Source organism: Myotis daubentonii, chromosome 2 (genome assembly GCF_963259705.1).
Source record: "Myotis daubentonii chromosome 2, mMyoDau2.1, whole genome shotgun sequence".
NCBI classification, from domain to species: Eukaryota; Metazoa; Chordata; class Mammalia; order Chiroptera; family Vespertilionidae; genus Myotis; species Myotis daubentonii.
The window spans coordinates 17,200,421-17,227,125 of record NC_081841.1 but is presented as its reverse complement, the minus strand read 5'-3'; the positions used below and the strand labels follow the sequence as shown (position 1 = coordinate 17,227,125).

Sequence of the window (26,705 nt, the reverse complement as noted above, 5' to 3'; positions counted from 1 at the left end):
CTACTTCACGGCCACTAAGCCTGAAAGGTTCAGCACTTCCAGTGTGCATGCAGTCAATTAATCAAGGTCTGTGGTGGGAAGAGTAAATTAAGTGACATAAGTTTCCAGCATACTTTAGTTATTTGATATAAGGTCACTGATATAGGTGGGTTTGGGGTACTTCAGTGTTCATAGCATAAATCATGTAAGCATTTTCCTTGTATTAAATGTATTATGAGGGCAAGAGCAGTGACGCCTTGTAGCAATTTCTGTGTATCATTGTGCTGTCAGTAATTGCAAAGTGGCTTTGCCAGCTAAATGGCACAAGCAATCTTGTCACCGTCATGATTCATTGCCTACTGAAAGCACACAGCTAGCCTTAATCTAATTCTCACCAGAACTCTGTGAACCACGTGGTATTGTGTCCTGTTTGCACTTGGGAAACTAATGTACATGGAGGTTAAGTGAACAGCCCAAGTATGAGAAGGAGCAAGACTATGAAAGCAGTTCAGAGTGCAATCATCTTTCCAATTCCTATGGAGTATAATGGTTACAAATCGCAAATAAGCCCTCAACAGGGCCCTGTCATTCTACTCCCTTTTCCTAGTAAATTCTGTCTCCCACTTTTGAAATGTCTCTTTAATATCTTCTATATCTTCAAATCTCCCTTGTCTTCTAATTTGCTAGAAAATAGAAATAGAAACTATTAGAGGAAACGTACCTCCGTATTCTCATCACCCTATATAAAAATCATATGGTACTCATCCCTTCTGTATTCCCTCCTGTTACTTGTCTTTGGATCCCAAACTCTATTTATTCAGCCTGTCCCTCTTTCTTTTCCAATATCAATACCTCCCTTTCTACCTGATTATTCCTTTTCATAGCCAAACATGCCTCAATCTCTCCTGTTTCAAAAATCTTCACTCTGACCTTCAAATCATCCTTTAGCTACTTGTTTATTTCTGTGTTCCTATTCTCAGCAAAACTTCTTTCAAGGGTTGTCTACTCTACTACGTCTTCAATCCAATGCAATATGGTTTCTGCACCTCTCACTCCACTGAATGTGCTCTCGTCAAATTCTCCAGTGGCCTCTAAGTTGCAAAATCCAGATGCTCCAGTCTCAGCACACTTGACCTCTCATCATCATTTTACCCTCTTGATCGCTTTCTCATGAAACAAGTTTTGGGGGAAAGATCTTTCCACTTTTAGACCCTTGAAGTTTGAGGAGTCTGTACATTCTAGGAAGCAAAGAACTGTTGCCTTTGTTGAGTATAAATGAAGTCACCTAGGGTGAATGTGTGGAGTGAGAAGAGGGAAAGGGCTGAATCCTAGGGGACAGGCAGAGGCAGGCACATCTACAAAGGAGCCAGGGAAGTGGTGGCTACTGGGGCAGGAGATGCCAAGAACAGAGAAGCTGAGGCAGAAGAGAGTGATCAATAGAAACCAAACCCCAGAAGGACGAAGCATGTAAGGACTAGAAAGAACATATTGTATTTGGGAATTAGGAGTTCATTAGTCATTGTTTATAAATAATTTCAGGATGCTGACATAGGCTAACTGTACTGAGGCCTGGTTGTATTGAACTGAAGGGCAAGCCAGCAAGTGTAGACATTTGAGAAGCTTGGTTGTGAAGGGAAGAAGAATGACCAGGTAGCATCTAGTGCAGACACAGGATTGTGGCAGAGAGTTGGAAAAAAAAATCAGGTTATATCTGGCTTGTTCAGAGATTGCAAAGAAGAAGGTTTGTTTACCTAATGTCATAGCACTTATACTAGAACTGAAAATAGAACTCATTTATTTTGTGACCTGAAGTAATTGAGATAATATATGAGTAAGAGTTTTAAAGATTATAAAGTGCAATGAGATTTTAATATGGTATTCTTTCCACAAAGAATAATTATGTACCAGGGAAAATTACATTTTTTGACTGTATAATATAGCCTTCATCCAATCCCCCCCAAAAAAGAACCTCGTTGTTATCTATTCTGCAGTTTGTAAATTATTAAATTGTTATGAATGATGTTTTGCTTGCTTCCTTTGGAAAGAGTGAGGGATTTCCGGAGTAGATGTTGGCCAGCCTGTCTGTTTCTGTTCAGTTGTTCTGAGCTGGCAGACAGCTAGACAGGCTATATAATTACATAGACCTGATGAATACTAAGTGCTCAGCTCCTTCTTTACAGCATTACTCCTTTCTGATAAAAGGATATATAAATCCTGTCAAATAAACTTGAGATACTTTAGATTCTAGGCCTCTTATTTCAAGATCTCCTTCAAAACTCTGGAAGGACAAACCTAATTCTTCTTGCCAGCCATCTAAACAGACACTGGCTTATAGAACCAAGATGTTCCACAGGCTTTGGATATGAATCCTAATCATCTTTGCTCAGTCTGACAGAAGGTAAAAGTTTAGCCATCTGAAATGTAATTTTGTGGACTCAAGGGGCAGAAATCCATGACCTGATATTAAGAGACCTCTATTAACTATTCACTGTAGTTTCTTCTCCTCCTAATATACCTCTATGATTTATAAGTACAGACATAAGGGCTCTTCTTTCTCAATACTCTTTTAGCTCATATGCTCTTAAATGAATGATCACTCCCAATGTTTATGATGTGCATGGTACACACAGACCAGTTTAGGAAGCCTGGGGTGACAGCAGGGGTGTATGCAATGAGCTGTAGGGTATTGTTTCCATGTATCTCTAGCTTAAGTTTTCTCATGGATAAGAATTTGTAGCAATTCATAATGACAACTTATTATACCTTAGAAAGGATTAGACTGAAGAAGGCAAAGCATGTCTTCCTTGAACATCTGTCCTGTTTGACGCAGTGTCTCCTGTATGTATAACAGAATGACTCCCACTCAGAGGCCTCACGACTGAGGACAGACCTGACCTGGAGGTGCAGCTGTATGTTCACAGCCCTGGGTGCGGAGGGAAGTTTTCTTAGTCTGATCTGCCTAATCTCTGTATGACACAAGGTTCTTCTCGTTCACCTCTCCTGTTGGTTCTCCTCTGAATCATCATCCCTCCAAGGAAAAGAAATGCTGATGCAACTTTTGTCTTCCGGAACACATGCCTTTCTCAGCCCTAGCAACATAGTCAATAAAATAGTGTTTCCCTTTGGACTCAGATTGACCTGGGTTTGAAGCTTGAGTGCTTTGGGCCAGTCATTTAGTCTCTAAGTTTTGTCATTTGAAAAATTGGAATAACATTACATACTTTGTAACATGTGTGGGAGAGGTAAATATAATGTATGTAAACAAGTATGAAACAAGTTTTGATAACTAGTAGTTATCTTATTAAGTTGGTTATATTTCCTTTCTCTCCTAGAACACACTACTGATCTAATCACCTATTCCCTTGGGAGTCTCCTATCAGATAGTTACCAATCATAAGGATGGCAAACAAATTAATAGTTCTTGTAAAAGTGATTTACTTGGAAACTAGCAGGGCTGCAAAGTAAACTGAAAAGAGCATTGGGCTAGAGAGGTAAGAAGTTCTCACTCACTTCTGGCCTTGCTGGTTCTCATATTAACTAGCAGTGTGACCTTGTATATGATTATCCATACATACAAAACTATAAGTTATCAGGAAGATTGCATTTATCATTAATGAAAGAGCAACATAAGATTTTTTGAACATTTCTAATCTCATGTAAATCCTGATTAGGTCAAGTGTTTATTGCATGACCATACAGACTGTACTTGGCAACGTGAGGGATAATAGACAAAGGATGCATATGCACACTCATTTATGGAGGACTGTTATGGGCTGAAGTGTGTTCCCCCCAAATTTTTATGTTGAAGTCCTAATCCTCAATACCCTAGAATGTGACCTTATTTGGAGATTAGGTCATTAAAGAGATAATCAGGTTAAAATAAGGTCACTAGGGTGAACCCTAATCCAATGACTGCTACCTTATAAGAAGAGGATCTGTAGTTCATGCCACCCAGTTTGTGGCACTTTGTTATGGCAGCCCTAGCAAACTATACAAGGGCATATTGTGTGCTAGTGACTGAGAAAATAACACAAGCCAAGAAGGAGTTAAGTAAAGAAGCAGATAATTCAGCCCTGTATGAGAAGCCTGTTCCAATAGATATATATTTGGAGGATATAGGCTATGTTAGGTAGGAGCAGGTACATGGTACAGGGTGTCATGGGAGGCCACGGAAGGATAGCTGAGCAATACCAAATAATTCACTACATCCTCCGCAGAAGGAACTTCTGAGCTGGGATTTTTAAGCAAGAGTTTCCTAGGGTCAGAATGAGTGCAGGAAGGTAGTGTCCTGCGCAGAGAACAGTATACATCAGATACAATGTGTGCAGAGACATGGATCCGTCAGCAAGTGTGGCATAGCTGTAGGACTATAAGTCATTCAATATGGCCAGAGCTTACCAGGGTAAGAGGAGAAGCTGGAGAGGGGGGTAGGGCCCAGATCAGCAGAGAAAGGCTCCACAGAGCAGGAGGAGGGACCAAGGCCTTGAGGAATGGGTCTCTCTTGAATAGGCAAATTGGAGGATATAGGTAGGCTAGGTTAGGCAGGAGGGAAACCATGAACAAAAGTGAAGGTTTATATTTGTTTGGCAGTGAGGGTTCTGATCTGGTTAAAGTAGAGGCTCTCTTGAGAAGCAGTGGGGATGAGGTGAAAAGGTAAGGAGATGTGAGATAAATAAATCGCTTCAAGGACAGGAAGCATGACAAACCGGGAGTGCTTCAAGGTCAGGACCAGTGTCCTGTTCAGTGTCTGCAATCTAGCAGGTGCTCTACAAACATGTGCTGAATGAACAAAGGGGTGGAAGGATGACACAATGTGGTCTTAGTGAATTGAGCAAGGACTTTTAGGTCCTTTTTTGGTTTGGTTTCAAAATTTAGGTGGCACAGGGTTCTTCTAACCTTTTTGTGTCTCCTTTTCTTCATTTATAAATGTGAGGATAGCAATACTTAGTAATAGGGATATGATATGAATTTCAGGGGATAATTTAAATGGAACTTAAGAATTCCATCCAATCAATATTTACTGAGATGCTACTATATGCCAGACACCGTACTAGGCTTTAGAAATACAAAGATAAACAAGACCCCCATCTCTGCCTCTAAGGATACTTTATAGGGTGGGAGGCAGACATCTGAACAGATAATGAAATTTTGCAAGGCAGTATAATAAGGACCAGCATAGGGCCAAGAGTGCACAGGAATGGGTCAGTTTTGCCAGCCAGATAACAGGATGGCATTAGGAAATACTTCCTAGAGGAAGTGATGTTTAAGCTGAATCCTGAACAATACTGCACAATTAGGTGAAGAGGAAGAGAAAGGAATTCCAACCAGAGGGACCAGCGGGCTTCCTCTGCAGCTGTGTTTTCCTAGTTCCTATGCCTGTGCAGTTCCCTTGCTGAAAATATACTCCAGGCTGATTGGTTAGAACAAAAACACTCTCTTTCTTTCTCTTGTCAGACTCCTGAAAACTGGACTTAAAGTCTAAATATCCCTATTATCTGCATTCTCCTTAAACGAACAGGCCTTCAGGAACCTTGCTGTGGCCACCTGCCTGATTCCCTTTCTCCTTCTCTTTTCTTTCCTTCCTTTCCCCCATCCTTATTTGTTCTTCCTTCCTCCTTTCATCAAATGGTCATCACCGTGTCTACATATGTAAACCATGTGGATATAGAGGATCAAAGCATAATTTCTAATTCTCAAGGAGTTAAACATCGGTGAGGGGTGGGAGGGTCAGCGAACTATGGCCCATTGACCAAATCTGTCTGTTTTTGTAAATAGAGTGTTGGAACACAGCCATGTCCATCACTATGGATTATCTACAGCAGCTTTCATGCTACAAGAGCAGAGTTGAACAGCTGCAACAGGGACCACGTGGCTTTGAAAGCCTAAAATGTTTACTACCTGGCTTTTTACTGAACAAGTCTGCCAACCCCTGTTCCAGTGTTTGTGTGTGTCAGAGGTGGTGGACAAGGAAATAGGTAATACAGTGAGATAAGTGGTAAGACAGAAAACTACAGAAGGAGGGTTGGGGAGAAGTGACAGCTAGAAGAAGGGATAACTAGGCTAAGAACTAAAAGATAAAAAGGAGTGAAGAGGGGAAGGAAGGTCATTCCCGGCAGAGAGAGCAGCACATGCAAAGGCCAAGCAAGAAAAATGTGCCGTTTGGAGAGGAAATGGTAACAGATGAGGCTGGAAAACGTGTTGGGCTCAGGCAGGTCATGAGGTATCCTGCATGTGAAAGTCATCTGAAGGATTTTGGAAATATAATGTCCCATACGGAGTCAAGAATCAATGAATGACTGTAAACAGGGTAGTGCTAAAGCAAACGTGTGCTTAAGAAAGACCACTCTGGCTGTGGAATACTTAACATTTGTTGGAAATTTATTCTATGACAGCTCTATGCTAAATGCACACATGTATATGGAAATGCTTATTAGGTAGCTTGGACAGCAACTGGAAGCCAGGTAGAAAGAGGTGAAGAGTAGGGACAGCTCTGGATCTATGAGAACCAATTATCTCCCTACCGGATGGACAGGCAGAGCATCACACACATGCAGAGGCAGGAGGAGGAGGAGGAGAATAGAAATGATTGGGAAAGGCAGTAAAATGTCACAGAACCCCAATAAAAATGAATAAGGGAGCACATGTTAATAAGAAGTAGATAGTAAAAACCAGACATTGTAAAGAAGGCAAAGAGAAATGAAGTGAGGGGGGGAAAGGGAGTTGGGGTTTGACAAAAAGCAGGTCACAGCTGACTTAAAGGGGGACAATTTCAGCAGAAGAGTTGGGAAGCAGGCAGGATTGTAAGGGTTTCGGAGCTGACCAGAAGTGAGACAGTGAAAATCGCTGCCACTGAACACTTATTTGAGAGACTGTCTTTTTAAAGAAGCAAAGAAATATGACTGTGGCTGGATTTCTTAACGAGGCTGTAATTCAGCAGTTTTAATACATTTTCTGATTCATCAAGTAAATTACTCATCCCAAATACCTGGTCATTGGAAGCAACAGTGAAGATCAAATTATGCAGCCATGCCGGATGACTAAATTAGAAGACAATGCATGTCAGCCTTAGTTAGTCATGGGAGTTGTAGTACTGCATTATCAAAAAATGGGGCAGTACATTGTAGTGCTTAAACATGTAATCGGAGGAACTTCCCGGTGGACGAAAAGGCTCTCTCCTTGGTATCACCAGAGATGATTGTGGCTAATGTCATTTCCGAAAGCCTCTCTCCGAAGGTGGTCATCCCTGAACATGCCCTCCTGTCTGACTTTCCACTGCACAAGCAATCGGCGTCTTTCTCGGGCTAATGAGATCTACACGAAGAATTAATTGCTCTGCCAGCACCAGAGTTGTACCCTGCATCTTTAAAGAGCTCAAAATATTAAATAACAAGCCCAAAGAACCTTGCTCCCAGATCCTCATTAGATTGATTTTACAGATGAGTAAACCGAATCATAGAGAAGCAAGGCAGTGGAAATGAGAAGTCTTTAGTTCTCTCTCACACTGCAATGAGGCTGTTGCCTATCAGATTTGTGATTATGCTGTTGTCCAGAAAAAGAATAACTCCCTCCTCGCTTTGACTCTTGGATTCCAACAGATTTTTAAAAAACTGTTACTGGGGTGACACTGGTTAATAAAATTAGATAGGTATTAGGTGTACAATTCTATAATATGTCATCTGTATATTGTATTGTGTGTTCAACACTCAAAGTCAAGTCTCCTTCCATCACCATTTATACTCCCCTTTGGATACCAAGAGACATTCAATGCCTGCAATTGAAAAACACAATGTCTTTTATGTTTTGTAAAAGTGGGTGTGTAACTACTGGCCTAAATGAGTTTGAAGAATTATGGCTGAACTTTCAATATAAAGCAACCCACTCAACCCAGAGCCTCGCCTTTGTCAGAAAGAGGAAGGTGTGGAGAGTGTGGAAAGTATTTTTTCCTCTTGTGCCTTTAAAACTCAGTAACTTTATAACATTTTCTTAAACAATATTTGAAACAAGAAATCATCATGGGGACTATTAGTCTTACCCTGTAGGGATAATTTATTTTTCTGCTTCACAATTTTAACTTCTTCCTTGGATCATGATTTGATGCTAAGATACTTAAAAGGTCATTTTATCAGGTCAACCACAAATGGTGCTCTTATTACAGAAAAGTTATGTAAAAGATGAAAAGAGAAGCAAGTCCATTAGCATGTAAAATGCACATAAAATGGTGAAATTTTTCAGTTACATACTGGTCAGATGAATCTTGCTCAAATCTTTTGGTCAAATGGATGACTTTTCTAAGAGCTCTGTGGCACCACTTCAGAGGCTAATAGGCAGCATTCTCTCTGACCTTTAGCACTTTTTTTTTATGAATGCTACCCACCAAGTGTACAAAAATGCCAGTTCACATAAGGCTCCTGTGTTACTTTTATTTCTTGCTCTGTAAAGGCTGCATTTTGAACATTTTAATTATGGTCAAAGCATTCCTAGTCAACCTAGAGGGCAATTAGTAGGAACACAGTAGATGCTAAAAAAAAGATAATTTGGAATAATTTCACCCACCCTTTTATCCTCACCCAGGGATATGTTTACTGATTTTAAGGAGATAGAGATAGAGAGATAGAGGGAGAGGGAGAGGGAGAGGGAGAGGGAGAGGGAGAGGGAGAGGGAGAGGGAGAGGGAGAGGGAGAGGGAGAGGGAGAGGGAGAGGGAGAGAGAAGAGAAACATCCACACATGCCCCAACTGGGGATCAAACCCACAACCTAGGTAAGTGCCCTGACAGGGAATTGAACCCGCAGCCTTTTGATGTTCAGGGCGGCACTCCAACCAACTGAGCCACCTGACCAAGGCTTTTTCCCTTTTGATTAGAGTTTGCAAATATAACTGTCAGCTAGTTACTCTGGTGAGGCTATGAGTCAGTCCTCCTCCAAGTAATATAAACTTCCTAATTTAGTCTTTGGTCTATAAATCTACAGTAACACTGCCAGTGTTTTGATGTTATCAGTGTCTTTATCTTCCTTTGCTCCACACTATCATAGATTTTATCTTTTCATTGCCTACTGTAATTTGTTGCTGGAAAAACAGTTGCTAGTAAGTAATATGCTGAAAGATGATGATTATCTGAAAGGATGGGGGTAAGATCTCCATGATGTAGTGTGTGTATGAGCAAATAAAGGAATATGTGTGCCATGCTCATGCAAATAATATGACAGGTCCGAGGGCAATCCTGTGACCTGCTGGAGGCCAAGGATGGTGTATGCTCATTGTTACGTCACTAGTATTTAACACTGTCCCAAAACATAGAAAATATTGAAGCAGCATTTGCTGTATTAATAAATGAAGAATTCTACTGCTCCATGTTCCCACTGGCAAGACAAGGCTTCCGGGTTAAAAATGAGGTTGGAAGGTCCATCTACAACAATCTGCTATGCATTTAGTGTTTATGGGAGATTTCTATGTATACAGCATCATGCTAGGAGTTGTGAGAAAGGCAAGGAAATTGAATACAGGGAGGGGGGCTGGAGGCCTGGGTGAAAGAGGTGAAGGGATTAAGAAGTACAAATTGGTAGCTACAAAACAGTCCTGAGGATGTACTAGTAAAGTAAAGAAAAGGGAATATAGTTCATAAAATTGCGATAACTGTACGGTGCCAGTTGGGGTACTGGAAATATCGAGGGAACACTATGTGAAGTATATGATTGTGTAACCACTAAGCTGTACACCTGAAACCAATACAAAATAAAATTAAAAGGAAAAAAGTAAGACTGACAAATCTTTCAGAAAAAAAAATAATAAAGAAAATTGAATACACAGATCTTGGACTTGAAGTGTCCGGTCTAGTGGAGGAGACAAGATATATATAAGTGAAAAGTTAACTCCTAATTCTAGAGTGAATAATGACATGCCAAAGGTAATTTTTCATACCAAATACAACCACTACATGATTTCAGAGAAGAGAGAGGCTGCTGAGGACTGGAGTCATTAAGGAAAGCTACATAAACAAGGCAGGGATTGAGTTAGACCTTTTAGAATAAAAGAGGGGAAGGGAAGGAAATTGCAGTCTGGATGGGGAAGACTGGAGAGTACAAATGAACAGTCATCAAGATAAGAATAGATAGTTTGAGACTTAAAATGAAGGAAGCAGTCATTAGACTTGGAAAAATAGAGATGATGACAGAAACATATAGAATAAGGAAGTAGCTAAGTATGTGCATTTTGTATGATAATCATCTCATACCTAAACTCCTTGGTGGAAAAAAAAAGTAACTTTGAAACTTATATACATTCCATATGTTGCAAACTTGGGCAAAATAGGTGGGATGTCAGAGACCAGGAGGCTGCATTCCCAGAGGCTAGCGAGTAGCAGGCACACATGCCTAACTGGGAGGGAGCTGATGTACCACTCGAAGGGGCTGCACGGGTAGAGTGAGGGCCTGCATAAGTCTTTTGACAAAGGATGCTGTGTGGAAAGGGCTTATGATTGCAACATAGATTTGACTTTCCCCAAATCTTACGTGACCTGATGCACTTTTGTAGCTATTCATTGATGATATCAATTTTCATTTATCTTATATATTGAAGGATACAGAAGGGTCAAGGCTATGTGTACACCTGTTCTGCAAACCAGAACCAGATACTTAAAGACAACGTTTGAAATTTTGCCTTTCAGATTCACACGTCAATAAAATCAAGGATAAGGATAAGAGACCAAAGGAGAAGCCATAATTGACAGATATTTAAAATAAATGGGGATCCTTATTTTCTAACCATGTCTAGAAATGGATGAAAGAAATCTTTATTAACGTTAATTATAGCAATGTAGATAAACCACCTGTATATTGTGTTTGTGTGTGAGAGTATGTAGAACAGAATGAGCAAAAAATTTTGTTAAAGCTTTTAAGAAATACTTTGAAAGTTACTTACATGGACCCTTTAAAACTCCCATTCATTAATGGAATACTGATTAAATAAAAAATTAACTCTTGAGAATGTCTCCTAAGTAAAGTATATCTATGCATGGATCTACTACTATGATGCTTTAACGAATGTTAATTATAGCCTTTTGATGTCTGTACTGCGTGGCTCTAAAAAGCTAATAAGACCTGCACTACATCATAGTTAATAGAAGTGTGGTGCTTGTTGCTTAGGCAACAGGATGAATAAATGCAGGTCAGAATGTGCTTCAAGAAAAACAAAAGCTAGACTATGATACTGAGTAGAGACTGAGCTGATCTAACGGATTTTTCCCTACATTAATGAAATCTATTTCTTAAAATGGCCTGAGCATATCAGTGTACTTTAAGTTCATAATGAAATAAATTAGGTTATGGAGATCAAGGAATAATTTTTATAAAGGCAGAAATTGATTTTTTATGATAGTAGTAGCAATTAAATGATTGATAGCATTTAAAGCAATAATTGATGACAACCATTTTATGATTTGCTTCCTTTTCATAATTAACTAATTCCTCTAAATGATAATTCAAAGCTTTTAAAATTGATTCTGTCCCATGAAGAAAGTATTAGACTGACTTTTCTGAATTAACCATGTTTTCTTAATTTCTGGAAAATTTCACACAATCCTGGGAATACTTAGAATTGAAAGAAATAAAGACAATAATATATGGAGGAAATCAGACCTTGGTTTTGTAATGTAGGTACAGGGTTTTTGCCTTCCAGATGCATTTTGGAGTGCTCATACATATTCCATTCATGAATGTTTTTACAATCTCCAAATGCTTATTTGAAACCTGTTTGATTAACCTTTCAGTTCCAGGCTTTCAAAGGGGGATTATATTTGCTGAAAAGTGTTTAAAATTCAGGAGAAAATTATGCTGAATTAAAATCTTTCAAAGCAGCCAAATATTCCAGACAACCCAAAAACCTACCTCACTTCTCATGGGACCAGAATAAATTTGGACGAGAGTTTGAGGAGTAGGAATGAGAAAGTCTTATCTCAAGTAGAGAGAGGGAGAAAGCATACTTGTCAAAATGTGCAGTAAACATAAGTAACGATGCAAAGATTTTCATTCTGTTTGATAGTCCCTCTAGTTCTTGGTGTCATCTGTGTAGTGTCCTAAATCTGGTCAGTATCCTAAGACTCTCAGAACAATTGAAAAAATTTCACTTTTCCCCCCCTATTTTAATACCCACAATATCATTCCTGTCTAATTAGTGATGGTATTCTTAAACATGAGAAAAATGCAGTAGCTACATATCTCATTGCAAAAAAAAAATAGGTTCATAAAGAGTTCATTGTATACAATTACCTAGAGCTCATCTGTTTTGATGCATTTAGTAGCTTTTTATAAAAAGCTCATGGGGCATACACCGTTTTTGGAGAAGAGGCAGAAGTTGAACAATTCGAATGATTTTCAAATCTGTAATAATAGTCAAGTCAGGCTTGGAGAAAAAGAATCTCCAATGGAGATAAAAAGACATAACTAGCTCTCCGTGTTTTGTTATCAGTTCTGGTGTTAATAAGCCTCAGGTGTCGGCTCCAGCAATTTATTTAGAAATAGCTATTCATTAGTTCTACATTTAGGTGCTACATGCCTATGTTATGAAGCTCTCTCTCTCTCTCTGAATTTAGGGATAGGCAATATGTGTGATGGGACCTTAAAAGCAAGGTAAGGTAATAAGGATGGTGACGTAGCTTAACAAGGGAAAGTGATGAGCACTGAGGGAGGCGTGTGAATGATTAGAAAGCTGGATCGCCCGTCTGCACCTCTCCCTCTCCTCCTTCCTCACCTATATTCACCACCGTGAGAAGTTCGCACACACCGCACCGGGTTTAGACTGCATGCAGACCAGTATTCAGAAGTACATGCATGTGCTCAGCCCATTAGCCTCTCCTTCTGAATATTGACAGCTAACTGATGCAAGTGTTTGTTTTTCCCTAAAGTAACAAACAATTACTTCCATGCTCCTCAATCAGCACGTGCAAGTAAGTGAATCCTCTCCAGAATGGACTGTCTGAAACAGTTTGCTAAGGAACTAAAGGTCATTCGATACCACCACTTAAACTGCCTATCGAACAATGATCAGGAAACAAATGATCTTCACACTGTAAACATAATACGTTGTCCACTGAATCCCTAACTGCTGATGCTCACACGAAATCCTATGTCTTTAGGCACCCAGAATCCATTGAAGAGGGGCTGATCGACCCCGGGGAATTCAGAAACTACAAATTTATAAAAATCACACAAAGAATGGAAGGGAGGACACAAATGTTCATCTCCTCTCGCTGCCTATAAATAGTCCTCTCACCGGTTCATTCATATCAGACACACGCACATGGACGCCTCTGGATCTCATTTCTCAGCAAGTATCTCTATGTACACAGTAAGTTCAGCCCTGAGGGCATCCCCTTTCCCGATGCCGCTACAGATATAAAACTGACCGGTTTTGGTGCAAATCGGGCTGCTTCTGAGCCATGTCAGACACATGAGAAGCAAAGACAGACAAAAGGCAGCTCTGTGGACACAGAGAGCGTCTTACCATAAACTGCACATTGTCAAATCCATTAGCCATCAGGTGGTTCTCGTACTGAGGTAGCCCAATGCTTTCCAACCATTGTCCCACTGTTTGGACGGGGCATCTGGGTCCTGTGAGAGGATGAAGAGGGAAGCGTTTAAGCAGGGAGTAGCCGTCCACGGGGTAATAGCGGTAGTCCTGGGCTGAGAGGTGGCATTGCCACATCATGCTCCTGGGAAAGTTGCTATCAAAGGAGCCCGCCAGCTTGACAGATTAGCGTTCCCGGCGCACGAGAGAGCAAAGTCAGAAGTAACACATAGTTTGCCAGGCAGGCTGTGGAGTCTGACTTGATCCTAGCTCCACATTTCTCACATATTAATCTTTACTACCGACCAGGACGCCATACAGCCCCCAGAACCAGGCAGCGGTAGAAGGCATAGCAAGCTGTCGGCCGAGGCTGGTCTGCGTGCTCTGTGATTGTTGGAGTACTCCACAATGAGCAGTGCACGGCCAGCAGCCAGAATTCTCTTTATCAAGTACTCCTACACTCATCAATATGCAGCTCCATGCTCCCTGCTCCCCCTCGCTCGCTCCCCTTCATTACCCAGCCCAGGCTACACCTCGCATTTTCAATAATAGCCATCAGATAAGGCAGATTTTTTTTTTTGTCTGCAAGCTGTAAGCTGCTTCCTCCTACACGCCCATCCAAGCGTCAATCTTGAATGATGAGAGCAGTCAAAACAAATGCAGAAAATAGCAAGATTCAAAAGCAAACCAAAGCGCTTAAATCTGAATTGCATCTTCATACCGGTTATACATTACAGAGCTATTTGTTGTGGAATTTTACGTTTCAAAAGACACCAGGAAATGCAAAGCTTTAACCATAGCTGTTAGCAGAGCTCACGACAGGTTCCCTTTCTCCTTTTCTTCCCTTCCCTTTCTTCTTCTTAAAATGCAGCAGAGATAAATGTTTCTGATCTAAAGCTTTAAAATGTGTGGAGAATCATTATTCTCTTTCTTTCGCAGGCTATATATGTGAACGAACATCTCTGAGATTCCTTTTTCATTTTGAATTACTGTAACATATAGAAACTGCATCGCAATCTCGAAGTCAAGATAATTCGTTTCTTGTTTGCATGGCTCCTTCTAAACAAAAATATTATTAGGCATAAGAAATCCTTTTCCCCTCTGATATTTATAACCCGGTCTACCAGGGTTACCATCTTAAATGTGCTGTAAAGGTAACATTACTGGGTAGAATTGTTTAATAAAAAAAGGAGCCCTCACCAAAAAGAATTCAAGAATAACAGATGTAAATGTGTGAGTTTTACTGAATGGCAGACAGATTGAGTAATTTATTTAATAATTGAGAGAAATGAGAGATTAATAATAGAACCCAGAGGACTAGATCATCAGAAAGAACAGACTCTTACTTAAGACTGCGAAAGAACTCGCAGAAAGGCTAGTCTCACCTCCCCCTTACCACAGGAACCCCTTGTCACAGTGTCCCTGGGAGACCATCATCTAATTTATGCTTGAATACTGCCTGTAACGGAGCCCTCACTACTTATCAAGAGGACTCCATTTATTAGAAAACTATTTTACTTCCTACTTGACTACCCACTGGCTCCAGCTCTGCCTTTGGAGTTCCCACAGATTGGGAACAGTGTGTTTTAAAAATTAAAGATAACTCTCCCCTCCCCTCCCCCTACCCAGAACAGTGCTTGGCACATAGTAAGTGCTCAATAAATAATTACTGAATAAATGAAATATCATTTTCCTTCTTCCCCCAAACTTTATCTTTCTCTGTTTCCTTTCTCTTTTTAAGAACATTGTCAACCTCCCTGACACACAGACATTAAACCTCAAAGAACCTAGCACATTTTCTCTTTTGCTGCGGACACCAGTCCCCAAGTTAACACCATCCCTCACCACAGTGTTTCTGGCCTCTGCTCCCTTGATTCTTTTTCCTGTCTCACGTGTATGGAACTTTGATTGACTTTAATTCTGTGATCTTAGTTCAGGCCACCTGGCCCATGCAACAGTGGCTTCTACACGGGTCTTTCTACCTCTAATATTTTAAAAATCTATTTTATGTGTGAGTGTCAGAATAAGTTCTCTAAGATACTGTTTTGATAATTACTTCCTTTCCCAAAACTCTTCCCTGGTTTTCAGTTGGCTTCAAAATAAACTCTCAACTTCTTTGATAATATTTTGGGGCATCTTTATGATCGATTACAAATAAACCACCTTGATTTCCTTTTCCCCGGGGTTCCAATCAGGTGGGATTCCTGGCTGGTCTCTGAAGGCAGCCTATAACATACTTCAGTTGGTTTTATTCTGTTCCCACATTTCTGTCCCTTCTTTGGTTTTGAATCAGATGACACTTCCCTTGTGAAATCTTTTATAATCCCCTAACAGGAATGAATCTCTTCCTTATCTGTCTTAAGTGGCATTTTTTTAGGCTATTAGAATAACTATTTTTTGTCTAACATTATAGTTATTAGCATACAAGGCTTATTTCTTGAATGTAGGAATGTTCTTCCTAATATTGCACGTGGTAAGGAATCAATATGAATCTGCTAAACCAAATAATGTAACTCTCATTTCACATAAAATCCTCCTAGTTTTGATTTAAAATTGTATTTTCATTTTGAAATCTTTTCCAAGTATCCGAATTCTTTATAAAAGAAGATAGTTGGGTTTCTAAATAGAATTTTCAGGTGAATTTTTATCATCCTCATCCTCTCTTTTACTCTATTAGAATTTATCCCTGATTGGTTCTAGACCTTTCGAGAAAGTCAAAAAGTCTGTAGCATTCTAGAAATCAATTTTAAGAGATTCTGGTTGCTCAACATTAATTGTATGAGAACTTAAAAACAAAACACTTTGTCCTTGGACAGCTCTAAAGATGGTATGAGGTGGAGTAAACTTGAGTATTAATTGCCATCTTTCCTAGGGTCACATCCATATTGTTCCTCCTAATTATTTAAACTGAGTAGGTCAATAAGCTACACAAAAAGTGAGAAAACACTATAATATTGTTTTGGCTTGGTAAGACATATGCTGACTCACCAGGTTCTCAAATCCTATCCCATCTCTTTTTAAAAAGTATTTTTATTGATTTCAGAGAGGGAGGGAAAGGAAGAGAAAGGCAGAAACATCAATGATGGGAGAGAATCATTGATTGGCTGCCTCTGATCTGCTGCCTACTGGGGATTGAGCCCTCAACTCAGGCATGTGCCCTTGACCGGAATCGAACCCGGGACCCTTCAGTCTGCAGGCCAACGCTCTATCCACTGAGCCAAACCAGCTAGGGCTCTCATCTCTTAAGATGTGTGCCAGGGCTAAAATACAGGGAAGAATGCCACATACATTACAGGCATTAAATCATCTTTGTTAAATGAATGAGTGACAGTAGAAATGATTTTCATGGTATTTTCATGAAAAGAAAATCTATCTATCTATCTATCTATCTATCTATCTATCTATCTATCTATCTGGGTGGGTTTTTTCCATGGGCCAGACTGTTATATAAACACAGAGCTCAGAGAGAATACTGCCCAGTCTTTGAAAATTATTATATAGAATGATTGAATTTTATTCTTTTAACTGTCCAATCATTCAATTTCTACTCAGTGATTCTCATATGTTGGTGAAAGATTATAATGCAGGAGGGAAGTGAGTTAGGAGAGAATGAGGGAAGGAAGGAGGGAGGAAGGGAGGGTGGGAAGGAGGGAGAAAAAGAGGGAGGGAGAGAAGAAAGGACCTTGAGGCAAACCTCTAAAAGAACCCTGGTCTGGGTCTGAAGATCATTTTTTAAATAGTATCTAAGTATATTTCTCACTTTACTTGAAACACTTTCTTGGAGTCTTAAAATTCTTAAAGCCTATCAATGCATTATTGGGCAGACTCCTTTATTCAACGAGAACTTCTCTAAGTCCCAAAAGTGAGATAAGAGGAGGGAAAGGAGAAAAACTAACAGTTATTCTGTGCTACTCTGACCTGAGCAGCGTGGCGTGGATTATGATCCCCATTTATAGATAAGGGAATTGAAGTGTGTGATGAAGCCAGTCTTTCTTTGACACAGTCTTTTAAAACATAATCCTGGGGGTTCCACTTCCAGAATGCCAATGTAAAGACACTCCATGGACCCTATCCCAAGCCAAACAAACACAACCGTATATATACTAGTATGTATACGTGTGTGTGTGTGTGTGTGTGTGTGTGTGTGTGTGTGTGTGTTCAAGAAAATGTAAGAAAACATGCAAGAACAGAGAGAATCTAGGGCCCTGGGGCCATGACATGTTCCTTCCCTCCCTTTCCTCCCCAGCTCAGCTGGAAAGAAACTGCACTCTAGGTGGGTGTGCCCCAGAGGATGGGACTCTCTCTCTCCCCAGCTCCCAGCTCCCATCATGGGATATAGTAACTTACCTAAAGGGGCGGGCCAATAACATTTCTGGTTCCTTCTAACTCCAAGGTGTAGAGGTTAAATTTCTGGTGGATGTGTGGCTGAGATGTCAGGGGTTCCCTTTGTCCATTCAGCCCCCATTCATAAACCGGAGGCTCTATCCCACTGTGGCCAGCTAGGAACAGTGAGGCCCTTGCGGCCCTCATCCAATTTAACTATAGGGATGAGGGTCTGTGCCCAGAAAGCAAGCTGAGAAGATGATAAGACCAGGGATGAGACCATCCCTGCCCAGTGGTTCAAAGTCCTTGACAAAAGGGAGAGACAGTTCTTAAGTACAGAGAGTTCTAAAGCTCTATCCCAAGAAATTGATTTTATTTGAAACTAGAGGCCCGGTGCACAAAATTCATGCATGGGGGTGGGGGGGGTGTCCCTCAGTCCAGCCTGCACCCTCTCCAATCCAGGACCCCTTGGGGGATGTCTGACTGCCGGTTGAGGCCCGATCGGGTCTAAACCGACAGTCAGACATCCCTCTCACTGTCCTGGACCATTGGTTCCTAATCGCTCACCTGCCTGCCTGCCTGATCACCCACCCCTAACTGCTCCACCCTGTGGCCTGGTTGCCCCTAACTGCCCCCTGCTGCCAGCCTGGTCTCCCCCAACTGCCTCCTCCCTGCTGGCCTGGTCGTTTCTAACTGCCCCCCCCCACCAGCTTGGTCACCTCTTACTGCCCCCCCGCCGGCCTGGTCACCCCCAATTGCCCCCCTCTGCCGGCCTGGTCACCCTAACTGCCTCTCCCCTGCCAGCCTGGTCACCCCTCACTCTCCCCCCGCCAGCCTAATTGCCCCCAACTGCACCTCCCTGCCAGCCTTGTCACCCCCAACTGAACCCCCCTGCTGGCCTGGTCATCACATGCAGCCTGCTTGTTCAGTCATTTGGTCGTACCTCACTAACCCCCCTGCCAGCCTGGTCGTAGGCAGCCATCTTGTGAGGGCGTGAGGGTTAATTTGCATATTATTTCTTTATTATACAGGATAGTCTCTGAGGAAGTTCAAGCCTAAGTGGGGTATGAAAAACAATAGAGATTTTTTATGATAAGCAAATAAAAAAAGGCTAGTAGCTCCATTAGGACAAGCTAAGTGGTAGGCCATTTACTAGTATATGAAATATTTAGAATAGGCAAATCTATAGGAACAGAATGTAGATTAGTGGTTGCCTAGGGGTAGGGAGAGAGGCTTGGGGGTAAATAGTGAGTGATTGTTAATAGATACGGGGTTTCCTTTTTAGGGTGACAAAAATGTTTTAAAATTGTGGTGACAGTTGCACAACTCTGTGCATATACTAAAAACCACTGAATTTATATGCCTCAAATGGATGAATTGAATGATATATAAATTATCTCTCAATAAAATTGCAATTATTAAGTAGTAATAAAATAAAAATAATTCTTAAATTTTCTTTACATTCATATGAAAAAATACATACAACTACATATGTGTACATTGTTTTTATTTATATGTATATTTGTGTTTTTAGTACTATTTTTTTCATTTTCTTTTTCTTTTTTTTCTTGGTTTACTTCCTCCTCCATACTATCTGTATCATCCATCCTCTCTTCAAGGTGATTCAGGTTAACAAACTAGTATCTTCCATGCACATTTACCCATTGCCAAATCTCTTTCTCAAACACACACAGATATGTATAAATATATATGCATGTGTGTATGATATGTATATCTGGGGGTACTTTTGGAAGTTGTTCTTAAAAAACAGAATCGTATCACACTCACTTTTCTGAACCTTACTTTTCTCATTCAACAAAGCCTTATGGAAATTCAACCAAGTAAATGACAAACTATGATTTATTCTTTGAAATAACTGTATAATAGTCTGCAATATTGACTAATATTGTATTCACTATATGCTATTCATTATTCTATCTCCAGGCCCACCCCTTCATTTTCTTTTTAAAAACTTTTTATTTTGAGGTAATTGTAGATTCCTATGCAGTTATAAGAAATAATAGAGAAATTCTGTATAGACTTTACCCAGTTTTCCCCAATGGTAACATCTACCTACAGTATGCTATCACAGTCAGGTAATTGGCATAGATAAAATCCATTGATCTTATTCAGATTTCACCAGTTTCACATGTGCTCGTGTGTGTGTGTGTGTGCACGTATGTGTTTAGTCCTTTGCAATTTTATCACATGTAGACTGTGTAACCATCACTATGGTCAAGATCAAGATAGCACCATCACAAGAATCCTCTTGGTATTCTTTTAAAGCCATGGCCATCTCCCCTCTAACTAGCAACTACTAATCTGTTCTCCACCTCTATCATTTTGTCATTTCAAGAATGTTAGCTGCATGGAATCATACAGTATGTAAGCTTTGGGATGGGCTTTCCTCATTCAGCATAATTCTCTTGAAATCCATGTAACTTATTCCATGTATCAATAGCTCATTTCTTTTTATTGCTGAGTAGTATTTCATGGTATGGATGTACCACAGTTTAATGATTCACACATTGAAAGACATTTGGGTTGTTTCCAGCTTTTAGCTATTATGAATAAAGCTGTTATGATCATTGGTGTACACGCTTTTCTGTGAACATACATTTCCATTTCTATAGGAAAAATGTCCAAGAGTGCTATTGCTGGGTCATACAGTAAATACACATTTCATTTTATAATAAATGGTCATATTATTTCCAGAGTGGTTGTAACATTTTACATTCCACCCAGCAATGCATGAGAGATAAAGTTTCTTGGCATCTTCACCAGACTTTGGTGTTACCACTATTTAAAAAGATTTTTTTAGCTATTCTGATAGGTGTGTAGTAATATTTCATTATGATTTTAATTTGCATTTCCCTCATGACTAATGATGTTGAACATATTTTTATGTGTTTATTTGGCATCTGCATATGCTTTTTGGTAAAATGTCTGTTCGTGTCTTTTGCCTATTTTCTAATTGGGTTGTTTGGTTTTTGCATAGTTGAATTTTGAGGATTCTTTATACATCCTAGGTACATGGTATTTGTGGATTTTTGATTTGCAAATATTTGCTCTCTGTCTGTAGTCAGTCTTGATCCTCATCACAATTCCCTGCAGAGCTAAAATTTTTTATTTTGATAAAGCCACTTTATCAATTTTTTTCTTTGATGATCATGTTTTGGGTGTTTTCCCTGTTATTTTTAACTTTTAAAAATGATCATTTTTTTAAAAAGACGCCTGTATTAAATAGCCTATAACTAATTATTTTTCAATATGGAATGTAAAAAAAAACACTATAGTCTGGTGGTTTACATTTTAATGGACAAATACAATTTAGGGTGATGACAGTCATGCTTGATTTTAACCATTTCATCTTATTTTATGTTTATATTTATTTAAAATTTTGTTTCCTTATTTTCCTTTTCTTCAATTTTGTTGTTCTGGTGACATTCTTACTCATTACATTTTTTTCCTTTTGAACTTTGAGATTTTGTGATACTTCTCCACTCCATTCACGATTACTTTACTTTCCCTGCTCTAAAAAGCAGACATACTTTTCTAAAATTATTTGAAAATAATATACCAATTCTTTCCCCCTTCAAGACACTCTGTTTCCCTCCTATTCCAGTAAAATTAGACCTTCAGAATATTTTTTTCTTCTCTATTCTCCCTTTCCTGCAACCATGTGCTGTAATTTTCAAAATGTTTTTCCTTTACCATTCTGTCCTATTCCAAACCTATTCTTAGGTTTTGCTGATAAACATTTAGAAAATTTTATTCTAGTCTATTACTAGAATTTTACTTATTCCTTCTATTTAATTAACTCTTACTTAGTATTTATGTTGAAGTCTCCCAATATGTTTATCTTATCTATTTGTATTTAATTATTATAAAGATTATTTGATCGCTGTTGTTTTATTTCTTCATAACCTTCTCCATCTTGATATTTCTGCTTTTATTTGTGGTTTTGTTAAAAATGTTATCATATACTAAAAAACTATTTTGAACTGAGAAAATAAAAAGCACAGCATATAAAAATTTGTGAATGTAGCTAAAGAAGTATTTAAAGAGAAATTTACAGCATTAAGTATATATATTAGAAATACAGAAAATTTCAAATCAATAAATTTATTATCCAGCTTAAGAAATGAGAAAAACAAAAAAGCCTAAAAGTAAGCAGAAATAAGAAAATAAAAATTAAAGATAAATAAAATAGGAAAAAGAAAAATCAATAGGAAAAAAATCAATGCCTATTATTTGAGAGAAACTATAAAATTGATAAAGCACTAGTCAGGCTAAGTAGGATTGAAAAAAAAGGAGAATAAATGATTTACCAGTATTAAGAATGGGAGAAGTGATAGCCTATAGACTACACATATTAAGAAGGAAAGTAAAGAATATTATGAGTAATTTTATACCAATAAATTCAATAACTTAAGTAAAATGGACAAATTTTTTGAAAGACACAACTATCAAAGCTCACTCATGAAGAATTTTCTAATTAAATATCTATTAAAGTAATTGTATTTATACTTAAAAACTTTCACAACAAAAATTTAGCCCCCATTAATGACTTCAGTGTTGATTGAATTCTAGCAAACATATAAGGAAGAAATAATACCAATGTTACATAAATTCTTCCAGAAAATTAAAAAGAATAACTTTCTAATTCAAGACATGAAGTCAGCATTACTCTGATATCAAAATCAGACAAAGACATTATGAGAAAAGAAAACCGTAGACCAATGTTTGTCATGCATGTAAGGTTTAAAAATTCTAGTTAATGGGTGGAGGATACTTTTTTTTTATAATTTACTAGAGGCCCAGTGCACGATTTCATGCACAGGTGGGGTCCCTCCACCTGGCTGGTGATCGGGCTTATTGGGGCTGTCTCTTCCAGTCTCAATCGGGGCAGATGGGGGCCAGCTAGATGGGGAGGGACCGCGGGAGGGCTCCAGGGTGTGTCCGGCCCTCACGCCCAGTCCTGATTGGCCAGACCCCAGCAGCAAGCTAACCTACCAGTAGGAGGGTCTGCTCCATGGTGGTCAGTGCACATCATAGCGACTGGTTGAGTGGTTGACTGAATGGTCGACCGATCGGTCAGACACTTAGTATATTACGCTTTTATTATATAGGATTCATTTCTTTAGCATTGACTGATATTTTCAGCAAATATGTATAAAGTACCTCTTGTTCCACTCATTTTGTTAGGTGGTGGGGATATAGCTTTGAACATCCTTGCACATATGTAATTTATAGGCTAGTGGAGAAAACTGGTTTACCACCTAGAAAATGTCATTTGAGCCGAAACCGGTTTGGCACAGTGGATAGAGCGTCGGCCTGCAGACTGAAGGGTCCCGGGTTCGATTCTGGTCAAGGGCATGTACCTGGGTTGCGGGCACATCCCCAGTGGGAGATGTGCAGGAGGCAGCTGATCGATGTTTCTCTCTCATCGATGTTTCTAACTCTCTATCTCTCTCCCTTCCTCTCTGTGAAAAATCAATAAAATATATTTTAAAAAAAGAAAATGTCATTTGAGATTAGAGGAATTAAAACTTAAAATAATGACTTTCTATTGCAACCAGAGAGGAGAAGTGAGTTAGAGAAAACTGCTTAAGTGACTCCAGTTTCCATGAGCAGAAGAGAAACCTAATATACTGTTTCAACAGGTGCTACTAGATGAAATGGTTAACATGGGTAAACTGATTTGGCAGAGGTGGCAGTTATCAAATTGGTTAGGTGGGAAAATGGCATTAGGGAAGGGATAAAGACAAGCCACTGAAAAATAGTTTTAAAAAAAAGAAACTGGCTAGTTCCTCAAAAATGTAATAAATACCTATTTATCGTAGCTCCAAGGTAACTGACAAAAGACACATACTCTTCAATGAATGTGAGTCTTCCCAGTGATCTAAATCCTATCTGAAGAAAGGGAGCTTGTGTTTATTGAGCATCTACTATGCCTGTGGCCTTTTAAATGTGACCTCATTATGTAAAACTAGAGGCCCGATGCATGAAATTCGTGCAAGAGTAGGCCTTCACAGCCTTGGCAGCTGCCTCCATCCCGGGGCTGCAACCCTGGCTTTGTCTGGAAGGATGTCTGGAAGGACATCTGGTCTAATTAGCATATTATGCTTTTATTACTATAGATGACAGAAAACATGCATTTACTCTGGTCAGGTTCCAAAGGCTCTGCAGGCATTAGCTCATAATTATTTTCATGACAACCTTCTGAAGTATTACTATTTCCTCTCTTTTCACAGGGGAAGATAATAAAATCCGTGGGGTCCATGAAGCCACCCAGTTAGACTAGAGCCCCGGTAGCTTGGTTCCCGAGTGAAGCTTTCAGCCACAACTCTACTGCATCTCTGTTCCCGGTGCACAGGGTGGGAAACAGGCCTTTTCGCAGGAGGGAGAATGTGCACCTGTCCACCCGCCAGCAGGCTTGCTTTCAAATCGTTTCCCAGTTTTTCTGTGTATTCTTCTTCCCACCCTTCATCTTACATTCATTATTCTTGGCTTCCAAAGAGCAAAGCAATGGGAAAAAGCAGGGGGAGTCATGAGAGGTGGGAGAAGGGTAAAACCTATCACTCAGATATTTCTATTCCACCCAACAAAGGGCTTTTCTGTGATTCTAAAAGACAGCCCCTTCAATTCCCACAGGTGCTCAGCCTCTCAGGTCTGCAATGCATGGATGCCTGGGCTGCGTGACTCAGTGAGAGCTGGCATAGCATTGCATGATGGTAAAGAGCCCAGACTCTAGAGTCAGTCGGCAATGGGTTTGAATTTTGGCTACTCTCCTCTCTGTATTATGTATCTGTTGTTTTGATTCTATTGCATGGAGGGATAGAAAGAGTACCTTTCTGCTTGGGCAAGTTTCGGTGGCTTTATTCGTTGTCAGTAAAGTGAGGGTGACACCTCGCCCCACCTACCTTATGGTTCTGTGTGAAGCTGAAATGAAATAACATGTGTGGAAAAACTGCTATAGCTTACAAATGCTTGAGGCACTCATTATCTTTACTGTCAGTAAAATATACACTCGTGTTGTTCATTCAGTCCCTGGATCGAAGGGACTGGCCCTGAGCCATCAGTGCGTTTCCTTGCCCAGTTTTCTTTGTTTCAAACAGACAAAAATGAATGGGGTGAGCAGTCTGGCCAAATAACAGAGGCAGCTAATTGTACTGTGAAGTGATCAGAATCCCAAAACCAGTGATGTCATTGGGGGTCTTGTCTTATCTGCTGCACCAATAACCAGGTCTCAGCACAAAGCAGCCTGGTCTCCCCGTCCATCTAAGGGTGAAAAGAGAAGAAAGGGGCACCAGTGGCAGGAAAGAATGGTTCCTACTCCCAGCTTCAAGGTGGAAAAAAGGGACCATTGGTTCTTTAGTCCAAGCTATTTAAATTAAAGACTGGTCATTTTTTAAGAGACTGGTAGAAGAGCCCACTGAAATTAAAAGGTAGGCCCATATTTTTGGAGAGAAATTGAACATTCAATTAGTAACAATAGGGATGGCCTCTCTGTGAGCCTCCTTTCCTCTCTTTTCAAGCCTGTAATACAGGTGTAGGAGTAGGGGTGAAAAGAGTTCGTTCCGGTAGAGTAGTGTAAGAAAGATCCTTACAATTCTATTTTTAACTAGAAAGTACCGGTATCTCATTTTTCCAATCCTACAAGTCCTCTGAGCTGAGAAACACAAATGACATATCTGTTTTCCTTATGGAGAAAAGCTGACCATGAAAATTAGCGAGAAGAGAGAGACAATGCAATGAAAAACATGCTTCTTCCCCTGATGAAAGGACAGCCATTTGGAAATACAGACAGAAATGCAAAGCTCAGGTGAAAGACAAGGAAAAGGGAAAGAGATGAGTCATTCCAGGAACTGTGGAATGTTGTGGGTCAACAGAGTCCTGGATCACCAAGCCAAGATTTAAGGAGGAAAATGTTCCAAGATTATGCTTTGGTGTTTAAATGCTAAGGCAAGTCAGGAGCTCAGATTCAATTTTCCCTAAGGCCTTGAATTTTATTTTGAACTAAATACTTTATGAAACACTTAAGAAATACCAGCCTTTACAAACGAGATCTGACAACTTATGCACTGGGGTATAGTCTAAAATAGAAAATGGAATTTAAGTCTAAAATGCTAAAATCTTCTGGCAAATATATATACATATATATATATATACATATATATATATATATATATATATATATATATATATATATATATATATATATATATATGCCAAAATATATTTATTTAATCAGGGCATACCTGATTTTAAAAAAATAGTAATTCCACTGATTTAATTCTTATTTCTCCTTCTTTTTAGGCTTCTGGCAAATGTCTGAATCTTCTTTGAGAAGAAGCTGATTACAACCATAAGTCACTGAGGCCTCCTGTGTGCCAGTCATCCTGTGAGTCCCATGGGAGAAGGGAGCCTGTCCTGCCCTCAAGGGTCTTATAGTCTCGTGGAGAGAAAACTACCAGGAGGAGGATGAATACTGTAATGTAGGTGTATACAAAATACGTAAAATGTAGATAAAAGGAAAGGACCTTTACTCTGGCTTAGGTAGAGAGCTTAAGAGAGTTTACAGAAGAGTTCATTTGATCTGTGGCTTAAAGATTCAGGAAGAGTTTGTGCAACAAATAAAAGGAAGATGGTTATAATGGTTAATGATATGTGTCAACTTGACTGGGTTAAGGGATGCTCACAGGGCTGGTACCAGGATGATTTCTGGTGTGTCTGTGAGGTTGTTTCCAGAGGACACTCACATTTGAACCTGTAGACTGAGTAAAGATCACCCTCATAATGATTGGCACTCCTGGTTCTTGCCCTTCACACTAAGACCTGG

General features: G+C 39.6%; 1 protein-coding gene and 1 long non-coding RNA gene across 8 annotated transcripts in view; one reads left to right on the top strand and one right to left on the bottom strand.

Annotated features, from left to right (window-relative positions):
- The window catches only part of ANKS1B (ankyrin repeat and sterile alpha motif domain containing 1B), an 827,013-nt gene that overhangs the window by 353,148 nt on the left and 447,160 nt on the right, over positions 1–26,705 (bottom strand). For 5 of the 7 annotated variants that reach the window (XM_059681894.1, XM_059681893.1, XM_059681896.1 and 2 more), the window contains exon 15: positions 13,475–13,581. In XM_059681894.1, the coding sequence (XP_059537877.1) occupies positions 13,475–13,581 (107 nt within the window). Of the gene's footprint in view, positions 1–13,474; positions 13,924–26,705 lie in introns of those variants that run through there. The other 2 variants (XM_059681900.1, XM_059681899.1) reach the window with 1 other exon arrangement.
- LOC132227136 (uncharacterized) overlaps positions 1–26,705 on the top strand; it is a 252,747-nt gene that overhangs the window by 70,395 nt on the left and 155,647 nt on the right. The window lies entirely within an intron of this gene.